This window comes from Vidua macroura, chromosome 4 (assembly GCF_024509145.1).
Source record: "Vidua macroura isolate BioBank_ID:100142 chromosome 4, ASM2450914v1, whole genome shotgun sequence".
NCBI lineage: Eukaryota > Metazoa > Chordata > Aves > Passeriformes > Viduidae > Vidua > Vidua macroura.
Genome location: NC_071574.1, coordinates 72,834,702 through 72,857,953, shown reverse-complemented (window position 1 = coordinate 72,857,953; position 23,252 = coordinate 72,834,702). Strand labels below are relative to the sequence as shown.

General features: G+C 52.4%; 1 protein-coding gene across 2 annotated transcripts in view; it reads left to right on the top strand.

The window, feature by feature from the left end:
- Positions 1 to 23,252, top strand: part of EXOC6B (exocyst complex component 6B) — a 320,629-nt gene that overhangs the window by 244,735 nt on the left and 52,642 nt on the right. For both annotated transcript variants that reach the window (XM_053974945.1, XM_053974944.1), the window contains one exon: positions 3,541 to 3,614. In XM_053974945.1, the coding sequence (XP_053830920.1) occupies positions 3,541 to 3,614 (74 nt within the window). The remainder of the gene's footprint in view (positions 1 to 3,540; positions 3,615 to 23,252) is intronic.

Below are 23,252 nucleotides of genomic sequence, written 5' to 3'. Positions count from 1 at the left end.
ATTTCTTCTGGAACACAAAGAATATCAGCTCGGATGTCAATCACAGAATCCCAGAATTGTAGGATTTGGGTTGGAAAGGACCTTAAAGACCATCTCATTCCAGCCATGGGTCGGGTCACCTTCCTCTAGAAGGTTCCAGAGCATTGTTAATTCAGTATTTTGGTGAAAATTGCAGCTTAAATCAGTGTTGGCTCCATGTGCAACCATCCTAAATTTTAAAGGGCAGGGTCACTCCATACCTCTCCCAGCCTTCTTCCTGTAGGTTCCTTAGGAATCACTGATTGGTTTGGGATGGAAAAGACCTTAAAAGCCATCCAGTTTGGGGTGAAGAAGACCTTAAAAGCCATCCAGTTTGGGGTGGAAAATGCCTTAAAAGCCATTCAGTTCCAACCTTTCCATGGACAGGGAACTGTGGGAAGGGACAGCGGGCAGAGACAGCTAAAGGTGAGCTGCTAAGGAGCAGCCATGTCCTGGGATGAAATCTCTCTTGGGATGAAATCTGTCTTGAGATGAAATCTGTCTTGAGATGAAATCTCTTTTGGGATGAAGTCTGTCTTGGGATAAAATCTGTTTTGGGATGAAATCCGCCTTGGGATGAAATCTGGCTTGGAATGGAATCTGTCTTGGGTTTCTCACAAGCAGCCGACAGCGGTGATAAATCCACCAGCCTTGTGAGAACGTTCACAATCACAGGCATTTTCTCATGAGGATTTGAAGTTCATGCTTTGGGGAAGATCTTAAATTTCCCAACTCCGTGTGTGCTCCTAAATAGATGCTGAACAGCTGTGAGGCCCTTGATCCAAAATAGAAACTCGCTTTCCTCGCAGTCCTTCCAGGCTTTCTTTTCCAGGATTTCTCTTGTGTAATCAGGAGCATGAGGTGACCCCATCCTTGGAGGGTAGAACATCATGGTTGGGTTCCTCAACCCAGGGGCATCTCCGACCCTGAGCCACCCAGAGGAGTTTCACCTCTTGAGAAGGTGCTCAAGCCCCATTTCTCACTTCTAAACATTTTTAGTTTCTCAGGTATTGTGCTTTTCCAAATGGTTTTAGGATTGATGTGGCTTTCGGGATAATTGTTCCAGATGGGACAGTGGGGTGTAGAGGGAATGCATAAAGATGATTTATCCCTTGCAGATCAGAGTCAGAGGGTTTGTGTTGATCCTCCCTCCCTGCTGGCTCAGGCAAGCTGCAGTCAAATTTTATAGCAAACCTACATTAAAATGCCTTTGCAGTTAGGATTAATTAAAACAGTTTTCGAGGGACACATGTGAAGTCACTTTGGGCTCTTTGCTCACGGAATATTGCGGGATTGGTCAGTGGAATTGGCTGGAGCTGAGTGGCTCTGATCTCAAGAGTTTGGGATGGAGAGGCCTTCAAGATCATCCAGTCCCATGGGCAGGGACACCTTCCACTGTCTCAGAGTGCTCCAAGTCCCCATGTCCAACCTAGCCAGGGATCCAGGGATTGCCTCGATTCCTTCCTAACATTTCTCACTTTTTCCCACCTGTGAGCTTCTCCAGAGCTCCAGACAGCCACAGCTTCTCTGGGCACCCTGTGCCGGGGCCTGCCCACCCTCCCAGGGAAGGGGAAGAACTTCCTCCTGCTCATCCCTGTCCAGTCCCATCCTGTGCAAAACTCCAAAGGCACGACCATGGATGGTTCCCGTTGACTTTGGTTTGTGCTTTTTCTGTCCAAAATCTAAATATGAACAGTCACGTCCACAATTTCTGTTTTTATTTGTTTACTGCTCCTTTTGACTCATAACTTCAGATAAAAGCAATGATTTCCCAGCCGTGTTTGCTCTTGTCCTGCAGCGGTTGTCACTTGAGTGATCACTGCAAAGATGAGCGATGGTTTCAATCTCAAAGCTCTTCTGGCATCTGAGACTATTAAAAAGCAGAGCCTGAGAAGTGTCCCCTGTGCCCCTGGAGGTGCCTGTGTCTGGCTTGAAGGATGTTCTCCATCCCAAGGTTTTAATGGAAGGTGGAGCAAGGGAGCTGATTAATAACCCTGCCTTGCTTCCCCGAAATGAGGCGGTTGAGGGACAGGACTGAGTCCTGGTGTTTCACTCATTAATCTCTTCTTGTTAGAGCCAAGGGGCTGCGCCGTGATTGGGCTGCTCCAGGGAAGCTTTGGAAAGGGGAGTGTGATGATTTATGTTCCTGATTTTGTGGCTTTGGCTTGGAAATAGGAAAACTTTTGGGAGGACAAGTGTTCGAGGCAGAGACCACCTGATTGTCCATTCGTGCCTCTGATTGGTCATGGAGACAAAAAGCAAAATCCTCCTTCCATATTGCCCAGCCATCCCTAATCCTCATCTTTGTGGAGCTTTAGGAGCTGTTGGAGGGTTCCTGTAGGGTGAAAACCGGGATAGATGGGCGATAATGGGTTGTGTAACTGAAAAATCGGTGTTTGGTGTATGTTTTCCATCCTTTCTCCCTTTTTCCCGTCACACCTGGCTTCATCCCAAGAAAACATTTCATTCCTCCAGCACCTCCAGTGCCTGCAGGAGCCACGCAACTCCACCCCAGGCAGGTGCTCCCCCTCGAGCCTCTGGTGGCGTTGAGCTGTGGCCTCACAACCCAGGTCCCCTCAGCGCCGAGAGGTTGTGAGGAGAGCGGAGATGAAGCTGTAACTGCAGAGGGTGAAAATGAAGTGAAGTTGGGCAGAACCAACCTCAAAAGACGCCCCGGGATGCGTGCAGGCGTCGGCTTCGTGAGCATTCCCAAGGAAAAGCTGCTAAATGCCGTGGAAGAACCGAGGTCCTCTAACATGGATCCATTCAAGCCGCTCCAGCGGTTTTAGGTTCGGTTTAAAGAATGGATTAGGAGAAAAATGAACAACCAAAGTATGAGATTTTGGCCAGATTAGGCTGGAAGGAGATAAATGTGGCCTTGGAAATATTCTGTTCGCTTTAGAAGCCAACGTTATTCAGTTGTCAGATGTCTTCATCCACCAGAAATAAAAATGCCACCCAACGGCCGCGGTTCTCCGCGTTTGGGCTGACCAAGAGGCGCCATCACCAGATCATGCAAATAATCTGCTGCCTGATAATTAATGACGCGGCCGGGCATATTTTTTTGATGAATGCTCATGGAGCCTGGTGACAGGCGTGAAATTAGAAAATTCCTTCAGCGCCCTAAAATATAAATAGCTTTCGGAACTGAAAAGAGTTTCACAGCTGAAGATTTTATTGTGTTGAGAGGAAAAACTTTTCCACCCCCATCCCCCCCTTTCTTCTGGGCGAGTTGTTTGTCCGTTCACAAAACAAATACTCTGAAGCCCAGTGCGGCTCATGGGAATAAATTTCAGGTCGAATTAGTACAGTTTCCTTGCTGTCAGGACGGTGGAATTAATGGTGTTTTGATGACACGAATTTTGAAGGGCGAACAAAGACGCTGAAGGGAGGGAGACATGACTCCTTAGAAGCGCGGTCCTCCTCTCCCCCAGCCTCTCTTGTCTTCCCTGTCATCCGTCTGCCAATCTCCCTGTCCATGGTTAGTTAAAGGCGCTTTTTATCCTCTTTTCTTTCCCACAGAGTTTGCCAGATCCGGCCCAGTGCCTGGGTTCCAAGGGGACACGCTGCAGTTGGCCTTCATCGACTTGAGACAAGTAAGTCTTTGTGTTTTTGTTTTTTGTTTTGCTTTTAAGATGTGTGACTGAAGACCATCAGGTCTTAAGGGAAGGGAGAGGAGGGGAAACGGCGTCAGTGATTTACGCCAGAGACCTATATTTCCCCCCTCCTCCTCCTCTCGTCGCTCGAAGCCACCTCCTTACCGAGCGCTCCTGGAGATGGTGGAGGTGAAAAGGGCTGGTGGAAGGGGGCGAGGAAGAAAGCCAGGCCTGACCCTGGCCAACGGGGCCATTGTGCTGCCGTTGGCTTCTGCGGCCGCGGCGCGGAGGGACCGCGGCGACTCCGCGGCCGGTGCCGAGCAGGTGCTGGGAACAGAGAGAGCAGTGATGCAGAGCCCGCCCGCCTCGGGGACCTTTGTTCCCAGAGAATGCCCACGGAGGCGTTTGCGAGGGCGGAGGAATTTGCATTCCCCTGCGTCCGTGCCCGTTTGTGTCCCTCGCTGTGTCCCTCGCTGTGTCCCTCTGCGGCTCGGCCACCCCCCCCCCCGCCCCGGTCCCCTCTTCCGCAGATGCTCCCCGGCCAGGAATGACAAAGTGGCTCTTGGGGAAGATGGTTGGGGAAGGCTCCACCCATCGGTGGCCACCTCTGGAGGGGGCCCCGTTGGAGCCAAGTTGACCATAGCAGGTACTGAGGCCTTTGTGGGGCTTGGCAGCCAATTTTGGGAAAAGAGCCATTCTGGGGAGTCATTTGTTTGGGGAGAAATGGGCATTATTGATACACTAGGCCGGGGGGAAAAGTGAGGTGGTCCTGTCATCTCTTGGCACTGAAGATGGATGGGTTGGAGAGAAAGTCTGAATGAAGTAAGACTCAATGACTGATGCTTCTCTCCTATTAAAACAATCTTTTTTTGTCTGTTAAACCCCCCTGGCTTTGTCCCTGCTGCCATCATGATGCAGTGCCTCTTGTTCGCGGGGTTGACGTAGTTTGCATTCTGAAAACTTTCGGGTGCCGAGGGTATTTCTTAAATCTGCATAATCCCTTGTATCGATGATCTTGCCCCTGCCTCTGATTCGTGCTGGAGCTGCTTTCAACCCGCCAGGGTTTGAGAACTCCTCAGAATCCAATTGATGTGCGGGGAGCCATCTGTCATCCCATGACACTTCTGTTAACTTTAATAACATCAGGACGCCGCTTTTCGGGCCCGGGCCCGCCAGGAACTGCCAAATCTGTTTGCAAAACGGTCCCGGCAGCTCCATGGGAGAGGTGTGCGTTATCACCAGGCTGTGTTGACACTTTTGTCTTCATTAGCTCCTTGGCGCTTTATTGACTGCGGCGCTCGACGCGCCCGCGGCCTCCTGGCTGTGAGGAAATGTGGAGGCCCTGGGCCTCTTCCAAGCACCAGGCCGGGAATGAGGGGGTTTTGGAGAGGGAACCTGGGGCTCTTGGAAGAGTGAAACGCCTGAAAATGGCTCGGTGAGGCCGAGCCAGTGAAACATTTTTGTGGTTCGGGAGCGCAAAACGCAGCCAAAGGGACCCAGCTTGGGTGAGGAGGAGGAGGAGGAGCAGGAGCCTCCTCAGTCCTTCCTCCTCTGTCCAATGGGTATCCTTGGACGTGGGGGTTTCATCTTTGTTCCAAGAGGTGCTCCCAAGTTTTTTTCTTGCATTTAAAAGCGGCAGCACCTCTGAATCTCAAGGCCGGGTTGGACAAGGATTGGAGGACCTTGGGACAGTGGGAGGTGCCCCTGCCCATGGCAGGGGGTGGGACTGGGTGGGCTTTGAGATCCCTTCCCACCTAAACCTTTCCAGGATTCTGTGAATATGCAAGGAGAAAGGGGAGATGCAGCTGCCAGGTGAGGATGGGCAGTCCTGGATCTCCTGGGATGATGATTGTTGAGAGGAAAATCAAGGTGTTGTGCAGAAAATGGAGAAGAGCTGACCCATCCCTGACTTATCGAGTAAAAAATGATAAAAGATGAGGCAGTTCCCCCTCCGTGCTCCTGTTGATGACCTGATCTGGTGGCGTGTTGGAATGTGTCACCAGAGCCCATCCAAGCAAGGCTCTGGTGGCTGCTCTGTGGCCACCAGACCTCCAACGCTCCCAGCACTTCTTGTTGGCCTGCAGCTCCAGCTGGGAGCAGGGAGAGGTGGGAAGGTCATGGATGGAGGGCTTTGATTGTTCTTCAAGTTGTCTTTAATTTTTTTCCTGTTGGACTTGGCATTCTTTCTCTTTTAAGCCATGAAATTAAACTGAAGCAGAGTAGATTAAGTGGGATATTGGGAAGGAATTCCTCTCTGTGAGGGTGGGGAGGGACTGGGATGGAGCCCAAGGCCTCCCAGAGCAGCTGGGTCCCTGGAGGTGTCCGAGGCCAGGTTGGACATTGAGGCTGGGATAGTGTAAGATGTCCCTGTCCATGGCTGGAGCTGAAGTGAGATGAGATTTAAGGTCCCTTCCAACTCAAACCATTCCACGATTCTGTGGAATGTCACCACAATGTTGATTTAAATTGAATGACCCAGGGAGGAAAAATGACTGGGCAAGAATTCACCAAAGTAGGGAAATTAAAGAGATTTCCCTTCCCAACGTATTTCAGTAGGAGCTGTTGCAGAACATTTGTAAATCCCAGAAAATTTTCACTGTAATAGGGGATGATTAAGGGAATGACCGAAATTTATAAAATATGAAGTGATAGGAAAATGTGGTGACTTGGTTTGTGCCTTGGTGCAGATTCTTGTAATGGGAAATAAACCCTCAAAAGATGTCACTGTTTAAAGGCACCAGAGTTTGTCCTTGTTCAGAGCAGCAGACTCAAGTTTTGGACATCACAATCCTGGTTTTCCCCTCGTGCCCAAGGAAATCAGGAGCAATTCCATCCCTGACTGGAAAAGAGGAAGAGTTGAGCCCAGAGAATCAAAATCACTATTTGGAGCAGGCAGAAATGTAAAATGGGGCTTGATTTCCTATTCTGGGACATTTCTAAATCCATAAATACACTTAATGAAGTCATAAAGGAAACCAGCTCCCATCTCAAGTCCTTCTGCAGGAGTGAGACTCAAATATTTAAGGTTTTACAAGGAAGGAATATTTGCTTTTCCCCCCTTCCAGTTTAAATGTTACTCTTACACACTCAGTGCTGTATTTTAGAAATCTGGAAAAAAAAAAAAATTTAGTCCCATGAATAACCTTGCTGAAATTCGAAATAATCAGCTCCTCTGGATCTTCACCAAACACCCCTGAATGCCCAAGCACCACTGGAGATCTCCAGGTGCTCTCAGGTCATTCCCAAGCCCACGTGTGGAATCATCCCCTGCTAAGTGTTTTAATTTTTGGTTTTCATGGGTTTGTTGTGAGGACGTTGGTGCAAGAGGAGGGTTTTGTGCTGGTCTCTGAGGCCCCTGCAGTCCCTGGCCGCGCCGATCTCTCCTAGAAGCCAGATCAGCGCTCGTGGCCGCCTTCCAAGGAAAATCTGTCTCCAGCACTTGAGGAATTCCACTCTGGGCTCCAGGGAGGGAATGTGATGAGAGCTCCCTCCTCCCAGCCTCTCCTCCTGTCCAGTGAGTTGTAAATCCTGAGTGCTGAGCTTCCTCTGCAGGTGCCAGCCTGAGCTCTGAGGGAAGTTTGGACCAAGGCAGGTGGGAACCCACCTGGACTGAGACACCTGGATGTCCAAGGGGTGGGGACAGGGAGGTCCCACTCTTCTCCCCCAGCATTGTTCTGCTTTGCTTTATGCAGACTTGGTGGGTTTGAGCTTCAGCATCAGCTCCTCAAACCCCGTCAGGGGGGTTAAGACAGGCAAGGTCAGGCTTAGGTGGGATCTTGGCAAGGAATTCCTGGCTGGGAGGGTGGGCAGGGGCTGGGCTGGAATTCCCAGAGCAGCTGTGGCTGCCCCTGGATCCCTGGCAGTGCCCAAGGCCAGGCTGGACATTGGGATTTGGAGCACCCTGGGATAGTGAGAGGTGTCCTTTTAAGGTCCCATCCAACACAACCCATTCCATGACTCTGCTTTTCCCATGGGAAGTGCTTTGTTTGTGTGTTTTCCCTGTGTTGGGATCCAGCTGTGGTTATTGTGGGATCCTGTTGGACCCCAGCCAGCTGGGAATGGGAAGTCTCCCTCCAGTGTATTCATTTTTGTCTTATTAGCCCTGATAGAGACACTTAATGAAAGAATGATCCCCTCGGGAACACAATTCCCTTCCATCCCTGCTCTGTGATGGAATCACGGAATGGTTTGGGAGGGAAGAGACCTTAAATCCCATCCCATTCCACCCCATCTATGTTCAGGGACACCTCCCACTATCCCAGGGTGCTCCACGCCCCAGTGTCCAACCTGGCCTGGGACACTTCCAGGGATATCCCTAACTTCTCCCAGGTTTCCTCTCTCTCCTGTGCGGTCACCAGATGTTCCCGTTTTCTCCAGCCCGACACCTTTTTATCTAAAAATAAGAACCAAACAGAGGAGCAAAGCTGCAGTGTGAGCTCATCCCTGAGCCTCACATTCCAGAAGCCTGGATTCCTGGGCTCCATGCCTGGTTTCAAGGAACCACCTGCTCCCTTGGAGGGAGCAGCCAGTGTGAGGTCACTCCGGGAGCTCCAGTTGTGCTGGAATGGTGGGCTTCCAGCCTGGCTTCTTATCAAATATCAGCTGATAAATCAGGTGTTGGGAACTCCCTCTGGCTGGGTTGTTGGCTGCTCTGAGGGCACTGGGAGGCCTGGAATTGTGTCCTTGTGTCAGGCACTGGAACAGCTCCCCAGGGAATGGGCGCATTCCCGAGGCTGCCGGAGCTCCGGGAGTGTTGGGACGACGCTCTCAGGGGTGCCCAGGGTGGGATTTTGGGGTGTCCCAGCTGTTGGACTCAATTTTGGTGGATCTCAGGACCTCCCATGAGATGTATCCTTGTCTCCTGCTGCTTCCATGTGCTCCAGGGCTTCCATCCCCAGGTGGTGGCTGAGGGAAAGCCCTTGGGAATTTGGGACGAAGGTCCCCTGGGTGTGACACTGGTGGCCCTGGCCACCTCTCGCCTCTGTCACCATTTTGGTGGTGGGAAGGTGGAGCCAGTCCCTCCAATCACTCCATGGCAGCGTCCAGGATGCCCTGAAGGTTCATTCCCACCAGGCAGGGAGCCCTGGGTGGTTTTTTTTTAACCCGTGTCTGTATCTTACAGCTCAGTGTGGCTCCCCTGCAAGGTCAGGAGATGTCTGGGGAGCAGAGCGAAAACAAGACTTTGGGTGAGCCCAGAGCCATCCTGCTCAGCAAACTGGTTTGGCTGATCCTTCCCAGCTGGGTTTGCTGGGAGATGGAGCAGGAGCTGAGAACCACACGGAGGGGATGATCAATTAACCGAACTCTCCCGCCGAGGTGTCTCCTGCCGCATGTCCCTGCTTGTGTCTCCGGGGTTTCTGCTGGGAGAGCAGCTCCCACGGCTTTGTTGCCACGTTAGTCACTGGATGCGGGAGGGCAGGGATGAAAAGGTGACTCACGAGGGGTTTTCAGCTCGTTTCAGTCGCTGTTTTTCATCTCCAAATCGTTCCCTTGGCTCCAGCCCCCCTCCCCCACTGCCTTGCCCGGCCTCAGCCTCAGAGCTCGAGTTCTGAGCTGAACTCTGAATTCCTGTTCTTGGAATTCTCTCGCTCTGCTCTGGCTGAAGAGGGGTCTGAGCGCTGGGTTTTGTCCAGGGAAGCTGTGGGAGTGTCCCAGGCCAGGCTGGACACTGGGGCTTGGATCCCCCTGAGGCACTGGGAGGTGTCCCTGCCCATCCCAGAGGGTTGGAACTGGATGATCTCCATGGTCTCCAACCCAGCCCGTTCCAGGATTTTGAGAAGCCAGGTTGTACTTTTGGGTTTCTGCTCACCTTCAGTGTTTAGGGCTCTTTGCAGGGGAGGTTTTTTACCACGGAAAGACAACATTTGCATTTTCCATCTTTTTTACTTTATAATCAGCACAGAATCACTCAGGTTGGGAAGCACCTCCAAGATCATCAACCAACCATTGACCTCTCCCATTCTCCCTGTTCTCCTGCATCCCTCTCTCCTGTGGGTCCTGTCCTTGCTTAACAACCCTTGAATTCTTCCACCACTTTTTCTGTGGCCTCTGCCACGTCGTCCTGTCCGACCCGGTGATCCAAAGCCCTTTTCCAGCTCTGCATCCCTGCCCGCAGCTCCCAAACGTGCCAAGGGAAATGCTGAATTCCAGAACTCCGTTAATCTTTCCTGGCAGACACCTGGAGCACTCAGGAAACAGAGGTGTGAAGACACAGGTTCCAGTGTCAGCCCTAATTCCTCATTTCCCAGCAAGGAGAGGTTGGAGCTGCTTGGATCATCACCCTTTAAATCCAGGATTTTGCTGTTCAGATCCTATCTCCAGGCTCTTAATTACTTCAGTGGCTCCTCTCCAAGTTCCTCACACCGACTGATATCTCCTGGATGGTTTATCCAGCGGGATTAATCACCTTCATTAAGGTGGTGCCCACAGGCCATCGAAAGGTGCCCGTTTTTCTGCTTCTTGTGCAAACACGAAGCCCTGAAGAGTCTGAGGAGATAATGGAGAGCAGCAAGGGCAGGTGCCTGACTTCCAGCTGAGCTAATTACTGCTAATTAAAGGATATTTTGTTTCCTAACACCCCTGAGTGTGATGGAGGCTTCTCTAGGCATCCATAACCACATCAGCTTCCCAGAAGTTGTTGTTGTTATTCTTCTTAATATTAATATTATCGCCTCCATCCTCTGTCCCACCTTTCTACTTCCAGAAACCCAAATTATCCTGGGTTTTCTAAATGCCAGCTTGCCTGGGGAAGCCAAAGCTGCAGTTAATTCCTGGTGGACCTCAGGGGTGGCTGAGTGTCCTCTCCAAGGTCATCGGCAGGGCGAAGTCAATCATTTTGTTAGCACAAAGACACCGCCTCAACACTGGATTTCTCTCTCCAGAAATGCCTGGATTCGTGTTCTCAGTCCATAATTGGAATTAATTTACCTTTGAAAATCTGTGATGTTGCAGATTTATTGAGTTAAAGGGCTGGACAAGCCTTTCCAGGAAGAAATCTTCCCCAATACCCAACCTGTACCTACTGTGGCACAACTTGAGGCCGTTTCCTCTTTTCCTGTTGCTTTGCCACTTGGGAGAAGGGACCGTTCCCTGTTAAAGTACTGTCTCCATCCATCCCTCTCCCACCCCATGGCTCCCTAAAAACACTTGGGAGAGGTGAAGAAACAGAAAGAAGATGGAGGGAGACCAAAATTATCGAGCCCAAACACGCAGGTGTTCAATGAGGGGCCCTTTCTTGGCTTTATTTCCTGCTCCCAGTACCACCTGATCCTTGTGCCTCGGTGTTCACCTGTGACCCCCAGGCAGTGACACCAAAATGAGGTGTTTTCCCTGGAAAACCAACTGGATCTGGGTCAAAACCTGTCCCAGGGCAGCTGGGAGACATCTAAGAAGCAGCAAGAGATATTAGGGAACTCTTTTGGGACCTCCTGAAGTTCAGGCTGAGCTCCAACCCACAGCCCCGCTCTTCCGGGCGTCCCACACCTCTGGGGCTGCCCACCCTTCCTGGAATTCCCATTGGGAACGCTGCTCCGCGTCAGAGGCCCATCAGAGATGAGCTGTAAACCCATTTTTCCTGCCCCCAGCGTGGATCCATGTGCTCAGCCATGGGTTGTTGGGCAGGCACTGCCCGGGGAGCCGGCAGGGATCCCTCGGGCTGCGGCCAGCCCGGCGCTCCAGGAAGAACATTCCAGAGCCTTGGCCAAACCACTCTGTTTCTTCTTTGTCAGGCTCAGGGCACTGTTTTTTCTTTTTTTTCTTTTTTTTTTTTTTTTTTTTTTTTTTTTCCAGTGCCCAAATCCCAACAGTGTTGGAGAAGGGCGCATGGAGTGGTTTATTTGTTTTTAAATCAGTGTTAACTGCCTGACTCACAGAGGGAAGGATCCTCCAAAGTTTGGGCTGGAAATCCAAGCCGCCTCTCGCTGTGCTCTGCGGAAAAGGGATGGGAAGAGGGCAGGAAACACAAAAGCAGGAGCTCAGAGCAGATTTGGAGCCTTAACTCTGATTTTTCCTGCCTTGGTGGGTTTAAACTGGTCTTAGTGTTGCTTTTGTGGTTCAATCCCATTAAAATCACACGGATCCCTCTCCCCTTCGGCTGCTCAGGCGCCGGGGCCATCACTCTCCATCCAGGAGGGATGCAGTGGCATGGGGAGGACTTAAAAGTGCCTGGATGCTCCCTGGAGCCTCCAAACAAAAAAAAAAAAAACCCGGAGTGCAAACATGTCCTGTTAGCACTTCAGGGCGGCGGGGAGCGCTGCCGGGGTTTCTGGGCGCTGGGAATTGCGAAGCCTGTCGACACTCGGCCCTCTGGAACAATAAAAGCAAACAAACAATCAAATCCTCTGTCACCGGGAGCCTTCCAGGCAGAGGGAATAAAGGGAGGAAATGAGGAGCGAGGAGCGGGGTTTGGGACCTCGTGGCTGGGTGTTGAATTCCTCGGGATGCCGTGGGGGCAGGGCACGGGGCGGGCACGGGTGTCGGCGCGGGGGGTGGTGAGGTGGGAGAGACCTTTCCCACATTAATCACGGAATCAGGGAATGGTTTGGGTTGGAAGGGACCCCAAGGATCCTCTCATTCCCTGCCACGGGCAGGGACACCTTCCACCATCCCAGGGCGCTCCAGCCTGGCCTTGGACGCTTCCAGGGGTGAGGAGTGACTCCAGCCTGCTCTGGTGGAATTTTATGGCAAAACAAAGAGCCACTCCCAGGGACTCCATGGAGAACCTCATCCCAAGGGACCTTGCAGTGGGCCAGGAACGTGTTTCCATTGGGTTTTATTCCTCCAAGACTCAGCTGGAGCCTCTGGCTCCTCCTGAACACCCTCTGGCTGCCCCTGGCGCACCCGGCCTGGAGCGGGGCCGTGCTGTGGGAGCCGGGATCTCCTTCCCGAGATTCCTTCCCTGTGACTGCAGTCTCTCATCCAGCTGGGAAAACAGACACCGGCGGGAGTTGCAGGGCCCACATTCCCTCTATCCCACGGATTGGGGCGGGACTGACGGGAGCAGAGGGGACCAGAGGTGGGTGCCCTTCACCTCCACACCCCCAGCTGGGAAACCAAACCCGCCCCGGGGATCTGGGAGCTGCCGCTCCTGGGGGATGAGGAGGAGCTGTCCATAAAGGAGCTTTTATGGAGCTGCCTTTCATTCATCCAACCTTCACCTGGTGCCGTGTGAGGTTCCCCGCCCGCCGGGAGCTCCTGTTGCTGCCGGGTTTCCCTGGAATGGGATCCCCCAGCCGGATCCTGGTGGGTGGTCGGGGAAGTTGTGCGGAGCTCTCGTGCCTTTGAAGCCGTGGGGAAACTTTATCCCAGTGCATCCCTGTCATTCTTCTTTCTCCTTGTGACCTCTCGAGGGCAGCTGGATCATTTCAGAGCAGGGAAACTTTAGCTCCTGGAAAAGCTTGGGGTGTTCTGCCAGCCAAGGAGTCAACTTCCTGGGATAACTCCATGGGATGAGGGACGGGACCGCTGGGGCTCTTCCCCATCAAGGTGACTTTGACTGCGAGGCCTTGGGTCCCCGTGTCCCTCAGGAATGAGGGATGAATTCCCTCCCAGACACGCAATCCCAGAGCAATCTGTTCTTGGAGTCTCCCATTGATTTTTTTCCCCTTGGATTCGAGGAGTACAAATATTGAGCGGTGTTTGCGGAGCGCTGGACACGTGGATTAGGAGGGAAATCGATGAGATAAGGTCAGTGAGGAAGGGCAGGGGAGGAGAGGGAGATCAAGCTCTTCGTGCCTCAAGGGGTGGAGAGAAACCATGGGAATGACGATGTGAGAGTCCCATCGGAGATCAGATCACTTGGAATAGGTTCAGAATTGGGATTAAGGTGATTTTAATGTCGTATTCCAGCCCAGAATTCCCGGGTCACTCGAGGTGAAGGTGCTGCACATCCCACCCTTCCCAGATGTCATTTCATTGATGGGTTGACAGCAAGGTGGCACTGTATAGCCAGGAACATCACGCCAGGATCGATTCCAACCTTCCCGTTGGATTCACGGAATCACAGGATGGTTTTTCAATTAATTAGCTCCCCGCCATCCCGGGATAAAAATGGTCATTTCCATTCCTGGAGGTTCTGCCGATTCCAGGGCGTGTGGGCTTGGATTAGCTGCCGTTAAATGCATAAATGGGTTATTTTTAGGCTGGGTCTGCTAGGAGAGTTTCGAGGTCGATCTGGTGAGAGTGGGAAGTTCTGTGCTCTGGCTCTAAATCCATTTCAGTGTTTAAGCACAGATTTCCTGTAGGATTCCTATGGGAGAAAGGGTTGTCAAGCATTGGAACAAAACTCCCAAGGGCGAAGTCCCCATCCCTGGGGGGGGTGGATTTCAAAGCCCTGTGGATGTGGCACTTGGGGACATGATCCATGGTGGCCTGGGCTGTGCTGGGGAGGAGTTGGACTCGATCTTGGAGGGCTCTTCCAGCCCAGATGATCCCGTGGTTGCCCAGGAGTGTCAATGCTGCCGTCGGAGCGGCCCGGAGGCGTCCCAGCTGTCCGCGAAGGATGAGTAGATGGGACACGGGCTTCCAGGGGATTTGTGTCCCGCTGGAGCAGCAGCTGGTGGATGCTTTTCGGGGCCTGAAATGGCACCAGCCCCCTTGGCTGGAGGAGCGGGGCCGCTGGCTGTGAGTGACGCGTGGGTAATGGGATGTGTGTCCACATCTGTCTGTCCTGACGGAGCGGAGCTGTGCGGTCACAGCGCCGCTCCCAGGGGAAGGAGCTCAGGAGGGCTTTGTTCCAGTCCAGGAGAGCCGAGCCAGCTTCACTTCCCAGCTTTAAATGCGCTTCTGCCGTTTTCGGGGAGTTGGGGTTTGGGAATATGGGCTCCAGAAGTTCCTGTGGCGGCGGAGGGGAAATGGGCAGGTGGGGCTCAGGGTCCTGTGGGACAGGACAAGAGGACACGGCCTCAGGATGTGCCAGGGACCTGAATGTCCCATTCTGGTTGGATTTTAGGGAGAATTTCATAACGGAATGGGTTTTCCAGCACTGGCGCAGAGGTGGAGTCCCCACCCCTGGAGGGAATTTGAAGCTCTGTGGATGTGGGGACATGGGGCAGTGGTGGCCTTGGCAGAGCTGAGTGTCAATGATCTGAGAGGACTTTTCCAGCCTCAGTAATTCCATGATTCTGTGTTTCTTCACACCCGAAATGAACCAGCCAGGAATGTCCTGGACTGAGCTTCTGTCCTTCAGGTTGACTTTGTATCCTGTCCTTTGATAAACACAACGCTTCATCTTGGAAATGGAACAAATTCACCAAAGCTTCACAGATTTAACAAAATCAGAAAGATTTTTTTTTTTTTTAACAAGATTAGAAATCCTGAGTGTGATTTGGAGTAAATATTGGCACAAGTACCCTCATTATTCCCTGTTTTTCTATAAATCCTGAGCAGCTCCATGGTGGGATCAGCCGAGTGCCTGGGCTGGAATTCCCAGATTTGCTGTGGCTGCCCCTGGATCCCTGGCAGTGCCCAAGGCCAGGTTGGACACTGGGGCTTGGATCCACCTGGGACAGTGGGAGGTGTCCCTGCCCATGGATGGGGTGGGCATGAGGTGATTTTAAGGTCTCTCCCAGCCCAAACGATTCCATGATTCCATAATTCCACAATTCCCTCATTAATCCCATCCTAGAGAGAAGAAACTCCCGGTCTTTCCCTTCTCTTGAGCTGTTGGGGCTCCAACTCTTTGCAGAGCACTGGGATGAACTTTCCACTGCTTTGAGAATTTTCTTGCTTTGAAGCCAAACGAGTCCCAAAAATGCTGCAGTTTGGAGCCCCTGGGAAAAGCAGCACCTGGCATGGATTTGGTGCAGGAATGATAGGGAGATCCTGATGTTTATTCCCCGATTCCCATCCATATCCGAGGGAGGAAGGTTTTGAGGAGACATTGGAGTTGTTTTGGCTGAAGTTTGAAAATGCTGCTGTGAGAATTCATCCGCAGCGCTGAGAGCTGTGCACCAGCTCTGACTTACAAAAAACAAATAAATACTGGAATAGTTGGTGTTAACTGGCCCATAAAAAAAAAAAAAAAAAAAATACTGGAATAATTGGTGTTAAATGGCCCAACTTCCTTGACCCAGCTCGTGTTTTTTGGATAATCCGCGGCGATGGCAGCGGTTGGGTCCTGTGAGTCACCCCGAGCCTTCCTCTTGCTTGAGCAAACCCTGACTTCCCTAATTAGGATAATTCAGCTCCCTGGCTCCGTTCGTGTCTTTTCTGATTAATTGGTCAAAATTTGGGCTTGGTTTGGCCAGACAGAGATTTTGTTTGTGGTGCTTAATCGGGGTTTGTGTGTTTTGGGGTGAGAGCTCTTGTGAGCAGCGCTTTCATCCCTGTGATTTTCGTTTGGGGTTTTTATTTGGGATCTTCCCACGAATCCAGATTGGGTGAACGTGGAGCAGCCTGGTCGAGTGGAAGGGTCCCTGCCCGTGGTCTTTTCCAGCTCAAACTCTTCTGTGATCCCATAAAGTGCTGCGTGCTGGGCTGGGGTGGGGCTGGGAGTTCCTGGCGTTGGAAATTCCGGTTGCCGCAGATCCGTGAATTTTATTTAAAGCCCTTGTGTGTGTTTTCAGCACGGGCTGGAGCCTGATGTGCTGAACGCCATGAAACAAAGTCTGCCTTTTGTCTTGCGTGGTGTCAGACAGACAGACAGACAGACAGGGCAGGAGCTGTAGGTGTGACCGAGGCTGTTGGCATCTCCCCATCCTCCTGTTCGCAGCCTCGGTGGAAGCGCAAACACTCCCCCGATCTAATCTCGTTAAATGTTCCCGGCTGTAATCCCTTAATTTGGCTGCTGACATGAGGGCTGCTGATGGGGAAACGAGGCGGGGATGGGCACTGACAGCCACGGGAGATTGGGATCTTTTGTTGCGCAGATCAAGCGAACCTGAGAGCTCCGAGCCCTGCCGGGGTTGTGCCCGTGACCAGAAATAGTCCCCGCAAATGAGTCACGGCTCCAAGCCACGCAGGCAACAGAAACCCTGCTGCAAACGCCTCGGTTTGTCCTCAGCTTGAGCTGTTGTCGGCCTCTGGGGGATCCAGCAGCTCGGGAATCCACAGCTGGACTGGTCCCAGTTGGGGTGTCCGGCCTGGAGAGGGGGAGGCTCCAGGGAGAGCTCCCTGCAGCCCTTCAGTGCCCAGTGGGGATTGAAGGGAAACAGGGAGAGGCTTCCCACAGGGGCAGGACATGAGGGAAGTGTTCTAAAGGAGAGGAGGAGAGGTTTGGGTGGGATCTTTTGAAGGAATTCCTGGCTGGGAGGATGAGGAGAGGCTGGGCTGGAATTCCCAGATTTGCTGTGGCTGCCCCTGGATCTCTGGGAGTGATCCAGGTTGGACACTGGTGCTTGGATCCACCTAGGACGGCCGGAGGTGTCCCTGCCCACGGCAGGGGTGACACTGGATCACCTTTTCAGTCCCTTCCAACCCAAACCATTCCATGATCTTGAATATCTTTCCCAACCTAAATGATTCTGTGATCCTCCGTGCTTTAACGAAACCAAAGAATGTCTTTTCTCCCTTTAATTTGCGGCGACTTGGAAGCCGAGTGGACAAAGTCTGTTCTTGCTCTGCTCCTCTTAATGCCTAAAACCTGGAGGGGGGAGGGAATCCTGCCTGGAATGCAGCCCCTGTGCGGGATCGCTTTTCCAAAGTGTTTGAAAACAATCACTTCTGCAGGAGCCGGGGGCTCGCTTGAACAGCCAGTTCTGTCCTGGAGACCAACATTCCGGGATGCCAGAGGAAAACAGCGGGGCTGGAATTCGCCTCGTGTTTGAGGTTAGCTCCAGAGGAGTTTTCAGCCGGGGTGGTTTTATATAGCAGCTCTCGGTGGAAACAGTGTGTCTGTCATATTTTTAGGTTCAGGGATTTCTTGGAGGTCACCCCGAGTTCACGCTCCTTTCCCTCCTGCCCCGATGGAGGTGGGAATTCGTGTTTGGAGTGACTGGGGTCCAAAGCTGCTGTCAGACCTCGTCCCTCTGGCTGGCCGTGGCAGCAGGTTCACGGGATGAGCGTGCACGGCTCCTTCCCCACCTTGGGGGAAATTCTGCTCCTGTTTGGTCCCTGTGGAACTCAGAATCCCAAACTGGTTTGGGATGGAAAGGACCATAAGTTCCATCCCGCCCCCTGCCATGGGCAGGGACACCTCCTGCTATCCCAGGTTGCTCCAAGCCCCATCCAGCCTGGCCTCGGACACTTGCAGGGGTGAGGAGTTCACAACCTCTCTGCCAGGACCTTGGGCACCCTCAGAGGGAGGAATTCCTTCCCAAAATCCCATCTAACCCTGCCCTCTGTCTGTTTAAAGCCATAATTTAGGCCATTTAATTATCCCTCTGCCTTTCAGCCACTCGAAACTCCTTCCAAAGGGCCCTTAATAGAAAGCAGAGAAGCCTCCAGCACAAATTTCTCTCCGGTAGCACATTTTTCCTATAGATTATCCTTTAATTTTCATGGAGGGGAATGTTCTGCTGCTGTAAGGAGAGAGCAGAGCCCGTGTGGGGCTGCGTGCATAAAAACGTATGGAGTTACCGACTTTTCCAAGAGGAAAAGGTGATGTCATGGGCTGTGGAAAGAATATTTTTTATATTCCTGCTCTCATCTGATCACGCTTAGGATATAAATAGTGGGGAAAGGCACAAGGCAGTGAAATGAAACCCACTCTGGGAAGGCTCCCCGGAGCTCCGCGCTGGGGTCGGGCAGGGCTGGATCCATCCAGGGGTGTTTTCCAGCACATTAACAGCAGCGTGTGGAGCCATCTGTCACGGCTTGGAGGTGGCCAAGCCAGTCAGCAGCTCGTTAGGCAGGGCCAGGAGTAAAAAATAGCCCAGAAAATCAGGATATAATGGGAGAAGGGGAGACTGGAGGAAGCAGAGTCCGTGCAGTGCTGTAATTTACTCCCTCATTTGCTGCTGCTCCCCATCAGCATTTCCCACTGGGAGAGCTGGGAATGTTCCCCTGAAGAAGGGAAAATTCCAGGGAAACCTCAGAGTCCCCGAAGGGGCTCCAGGAGAGCTGGAGAGGGACTGGGGACAAGGGACAGAGGGACAGGAGGCAGGGAATGGCTCCCACTGGGAAAGGGGAGATTGGGCTGGGATCTTTTGAAGGAATTGCTGGCTGGGAGGGTGGGGAGGGGCTGGGCTGGAATTCCCAGATTTGCTGTGGCTGCCCCTGGATCCCTGGCAGTGCCCAAGACCAGGCTGGACATTGGGCTTGGATCCACCTGGGATAGTTGGAGGTGTCCCTGCGTGTGGGATCAGGATGATCTTGAAGGTCCCTCCACCCCAACCCATGCCATGGTTCCATGATTAATGGATTTTTTTCCTGGTTTGCTCAAGCACCAGCTCTGTATCTCCCGAGGCTGAATTGCCTCCTTGCCCAGGGAAGTGAAATGGGAAAGAAATGAGTGGTGAGAATGTGAACTGGGAAGGCTTTGGTTGAATTCCCTCATTTCTCCTGTGGGATTTGCTGCCTTCCAGCCCCCAGAGCTTTGCTCCAAGGAAATCCTCACGTTCTGCACTCGTTTGACTCCAGTTAAGTTGACAAGTTGGATTTGTTTCATTTTTCACATTGGGCATCTCAAATCCCAGTCCAAGCTGGGGTTTGGGAACGGGACAGTTCAGTCAGGGACTCTTTCCCTGCATTTTGCAGCTGCAGAGCCAATCCAGCCATTGCAAGATTTGGGGAATAATGTCAATTATTGCTCACTCTGAAGTTGCAGATCTCATCCCCAGGTGAGATGTGGACGAGAAAGGGAAGGAAATTCCTGCAGGGGTTTTGTTGCTTGACACTTCAGGTGAAGAGCACAGGGATTTCTGCTGGGGTTTCTCCTGCCCCATGGAATTTGGGCGTTCCCTCCCATCCCTGCCAGAGCTCAGGGTGATGGGATTCATGCTCCAGGTCTGACTGGAGCAGGGCAGGGATTTTGGGCAAGGAATTGAGCCTGGAATTGCAGATCTGGGATTGCTGATCGGCCTGAAGGACGGGAGCCAAGTGTTGGCACAACGTGCCACGAGTGGAAACCGTTTGGATCCAGGGCTGGGAAACTCCTTTGGATTCCCTGAGGGATCTGTCTGCTGAGTTTAAATAATTTGGGGTGGCTTTGCCTTAAATAAACCTTTTAATTCTCCTTTAATGAGAACCTGAGACCTCCTCCAGCCTGGGAAGGGGCAGGAGGGATCCCAGCAGGGCAGTTCCAGGCAGGAGCGGGGTTCCCTTTGTGCTGCTTTCTGTGGAACGCGTGGAATGCAGGTTCTGTCAGGAATTCCCTCAGGAATTTATCCAGGAAGGTTTTCCCGGCTCCACATCCTGGGGAAGGCTGGATGTGGTGGCAGTGAGCACCAACAACGGTGGACTTTGATCTTGGCTTAAAGATGAGGACCTGGAATGGAAAATCCAGGTGGGAATTTCCAAATGGAGCCAATTACAGCTTTTTTTGAAGTTTTGGGCAGAATCTGGCCCTTGACATGAGTTAAATTCTTGGTGGTTTTTGTAGAGCTGCATTTAACTTCTACTCTAGTTGGGAATGCCGGGATATTTTCCCAATTCCAGGCAGATTCCAATACCTTTGAGCAAGCAGACTCATCTCTCTCTGTTCATATTTGCCCTTTTTTTGTCTTTTTTATCACATCCTTCCCCCAGATCTCTCCTTTCCTTACTCATCCCTGCCTCATTCCATCCCATTTGCAATCCCTGGAGTTCCTTGAGAAGCAGGCAGGAAACAGATCCAAGATTCAGGGTGCGATATCTGAAGTAACTCCGATTTCTTTGGGAAAAATAAATATTCCAGAAGGTGCCCATGAAGAGCATTGGCCACAAAGGGCCCTTGGACCTCTCTCCTGAGCAGGACTCAAGGCCCAGACAGACCAGGTTCCTCAGGACCTTCTCCAGACACTCCCCAACCTCTGGGACTCCTTTCCCACCTTTTTTTTTTCCCACTGGGAAATGTTTTTTTCCCAGTATTTTCACCGATCACTTTGAGAAGCTTCTGGGCCTTCTCTTTGCTCTGGAGTTGCCTTTGGGTTGGAAGGTCCCAAAAATCAACCCCAGAAACGTCAGCTTTTGGTTTGGGGCCATCATGGTCCTGAAAATGTAATTTTTAAATAATTAGGTTGTATTTTACTTTTTTTTTTTTTTTTTTAATGAGAAGGTTCCACCTGCCCAGATTGTCACAGAACCATGGAATGGGTTGGGTTGGAAGGGACCTTCAAGCTCTTCCCATTCCAAGCCCCTGCCATGATGGGCAAGGTCACCTCCCACTATCCCAGGTTGCTCCAGGGATGGGATCCATCTGCTCCTGAGGGTCGTTTTGAAGATTTGTCTTGGCTTGGGGTTGGAAAAGTTTGGGAAAACATTCCAGCCCTGCTGCTTGGCCAAGCTTTTCCGTCTTGTCCCAAGGAAGTGTCTCGGGATGAGCTTCCACCTGGTGTGCAGGTCCAGAATCCTGAAAAATTCATCACCGGTGCTCCTGATGATTAATTCTGGAAAGCAGAGGCTGCTCCTCTCCCGATATCCCGTTGCTCCCACCCCTCAGGCGTTCCCAAATCCCTGACCCCGGCCGCGGCAGCGCCGCCGGGCTGGAATGTGAACCGTGGAGCAGGAAAGTCCCCGTGTTCCAGTCCCTGGAGCAGAGGACCCTGCCAAAGCCACTAATGGGATCCAGGCTCCCGGGATTGGGATGGAGCTGGCGGGAATGATGCTCCACGCTTGGCCGCAGCTCCCGTGCCTCAGTTTCCTCCTGTCCTCCATGAAAGCTGTGGATATTTGTGGATGTTGAGAGAAAGCCAGGCAGTAATCGGGGGGGAAAAAAAAGGTGTTTTTTTCCTTTTAATGAGTGAAACTTCTCCTCGTGAACTCCTGTGGGACTGGAAACTCCTCTTCTAGAACACCCTTGAAAATTTGGGGTGGGAAAGGGTCGTTTTGGCTGCCGAGGGCCAGCAACCCCTGGAGTGTGCTGGGTGGTTTGCACGGAGCAGCAGAGCCGGGATTATTGCTCCTGTCAGCCTGGGATAAATGGAAAACACACGGATGGATGGAGGCTGGAGCTGGAGCTGACAACGAGCTGAATGATCGGCCCCAAAACCGGCACAGAGCTCGTTAGGGCCGTCGCTTTTATTTGGGTTTTTATTCCCAGATTTTCCACTGTCTTTTCGGGAAGCTGTTTGCGGCTGCCACGGCAGCTGAGGAGCCCTTCAGAAACGTGGCCAAACACTCCAGTAAAACCAGCCCTGACTCCTCGGAATTCCTGGGAGCTCCGTGCCCGGATGTCACAGGCGGGAGCAGCTCTAATAACCTACAAATGAGATTTGGGTTTTTAAGTAGATTACGCTGAAGGGATTTTTTTTCCCCCCCGTTTTTTTTGGTTTTTTTTTTTTTTTTTTTTTTTTTTTGGGTAAACGATAGGGTTGCAATCGGATCTCTTGATGAAATCAGCTTTTCGGGGGGTGGGGAAGGATTGGATGCAGCAGCCTGGCTCTGGCACGGGAGCTTAAATCTGTCTTCCATCAAAAAGGCTGGAAATTACTCTGTGTGTGATGGCATTCGGATTTCATGGACATGAGTCCATCCCACGGGAGTGCTGCTGCCTCTGGAGAGGCTTCTGTGGAACTCCGAGCCCCAAATGACCCTTGGGAAGGAATTCCTGGCTGGAAGGGTGGGCAGGCCCTGGCACAGGGTGCCCAGAGAAGCTGTGGCTGCCCCTGGATCCCTGGAATTGTCCCAAATTCCAGCGATGCTGCAGGTGCAGCCCTGGTGGAGGGCAGGAATGTGGTGCAAGAGCTTCCAGTCTGATATTCCAGGGTTCTGGAGCCCCTCTGCTCTGGAGCCAGGCTGGGAGAGCTGGGAATGTTCCCCTGGAGAAGGGAAGGGAAGGCTCCAGGCAGAGCTCAGAGCCCCTTGCAGGGCCTGGAGGGGCTCCAGGAGAGCTGGAGAGGGACTGGGGACAAGGGACAGAGGGACAGGAGGCAGGGAATGGCTCCCACTGGGAAAGGGGAGATTGGGCTGGGATCTTGGCAAGGAATTCCTGGCTGGGAGGGTGGGGAGGGGCTGGGCTGGAATTCCCAGATTTGCTGTGGGATCCCTGGATCCCTGGCAGTGCCCAAGGCCAGGTTGGATCCACCTGGGACAGTGGGAGGTGTCCCTGCCCATGGATGGGGTGGAAATGAAAGAAACAAATAATTTTTAAGATCCCTTCCTTCCCAAACCATTCAGCGATTCCCTGATTCTGTAACTCCTGGGAGCTGAGCTTTGGAGCAGGACTGGGGCAGCTGGAGATGCCACCAGCAGGATCTGGGAGGTGGCTGGGGCTCCCAGATCCCTCCCAGCACCACCCCACGCTCCCCTCACACAAGATGTCACGCCACTACTGCCACCCTCTTGGCTTGGGAGGAATCCCAGCAATCCCAGGAGCGTGGTGTTTTTCCAAGGAAAGGGCAGCACCACCAGGCTGCTTTCCAGGGGAACCAACACCCTTGGGAACGCCGCGTTGAAAACACGGGAGAGACGCGGGGTGGGCTGGAGGGTTCGTTTTGGAGATAGCGTCTCCCACCCCGCCATCCTCCAGCTCTGCTCCGGCTCTCCTCGCCTGTGGCTGGGGCAACGAGGAGCTCCCCCGTGCTTCCCAAATTTCCCTGTAACGCCACGTTCATCCTGCCTGGG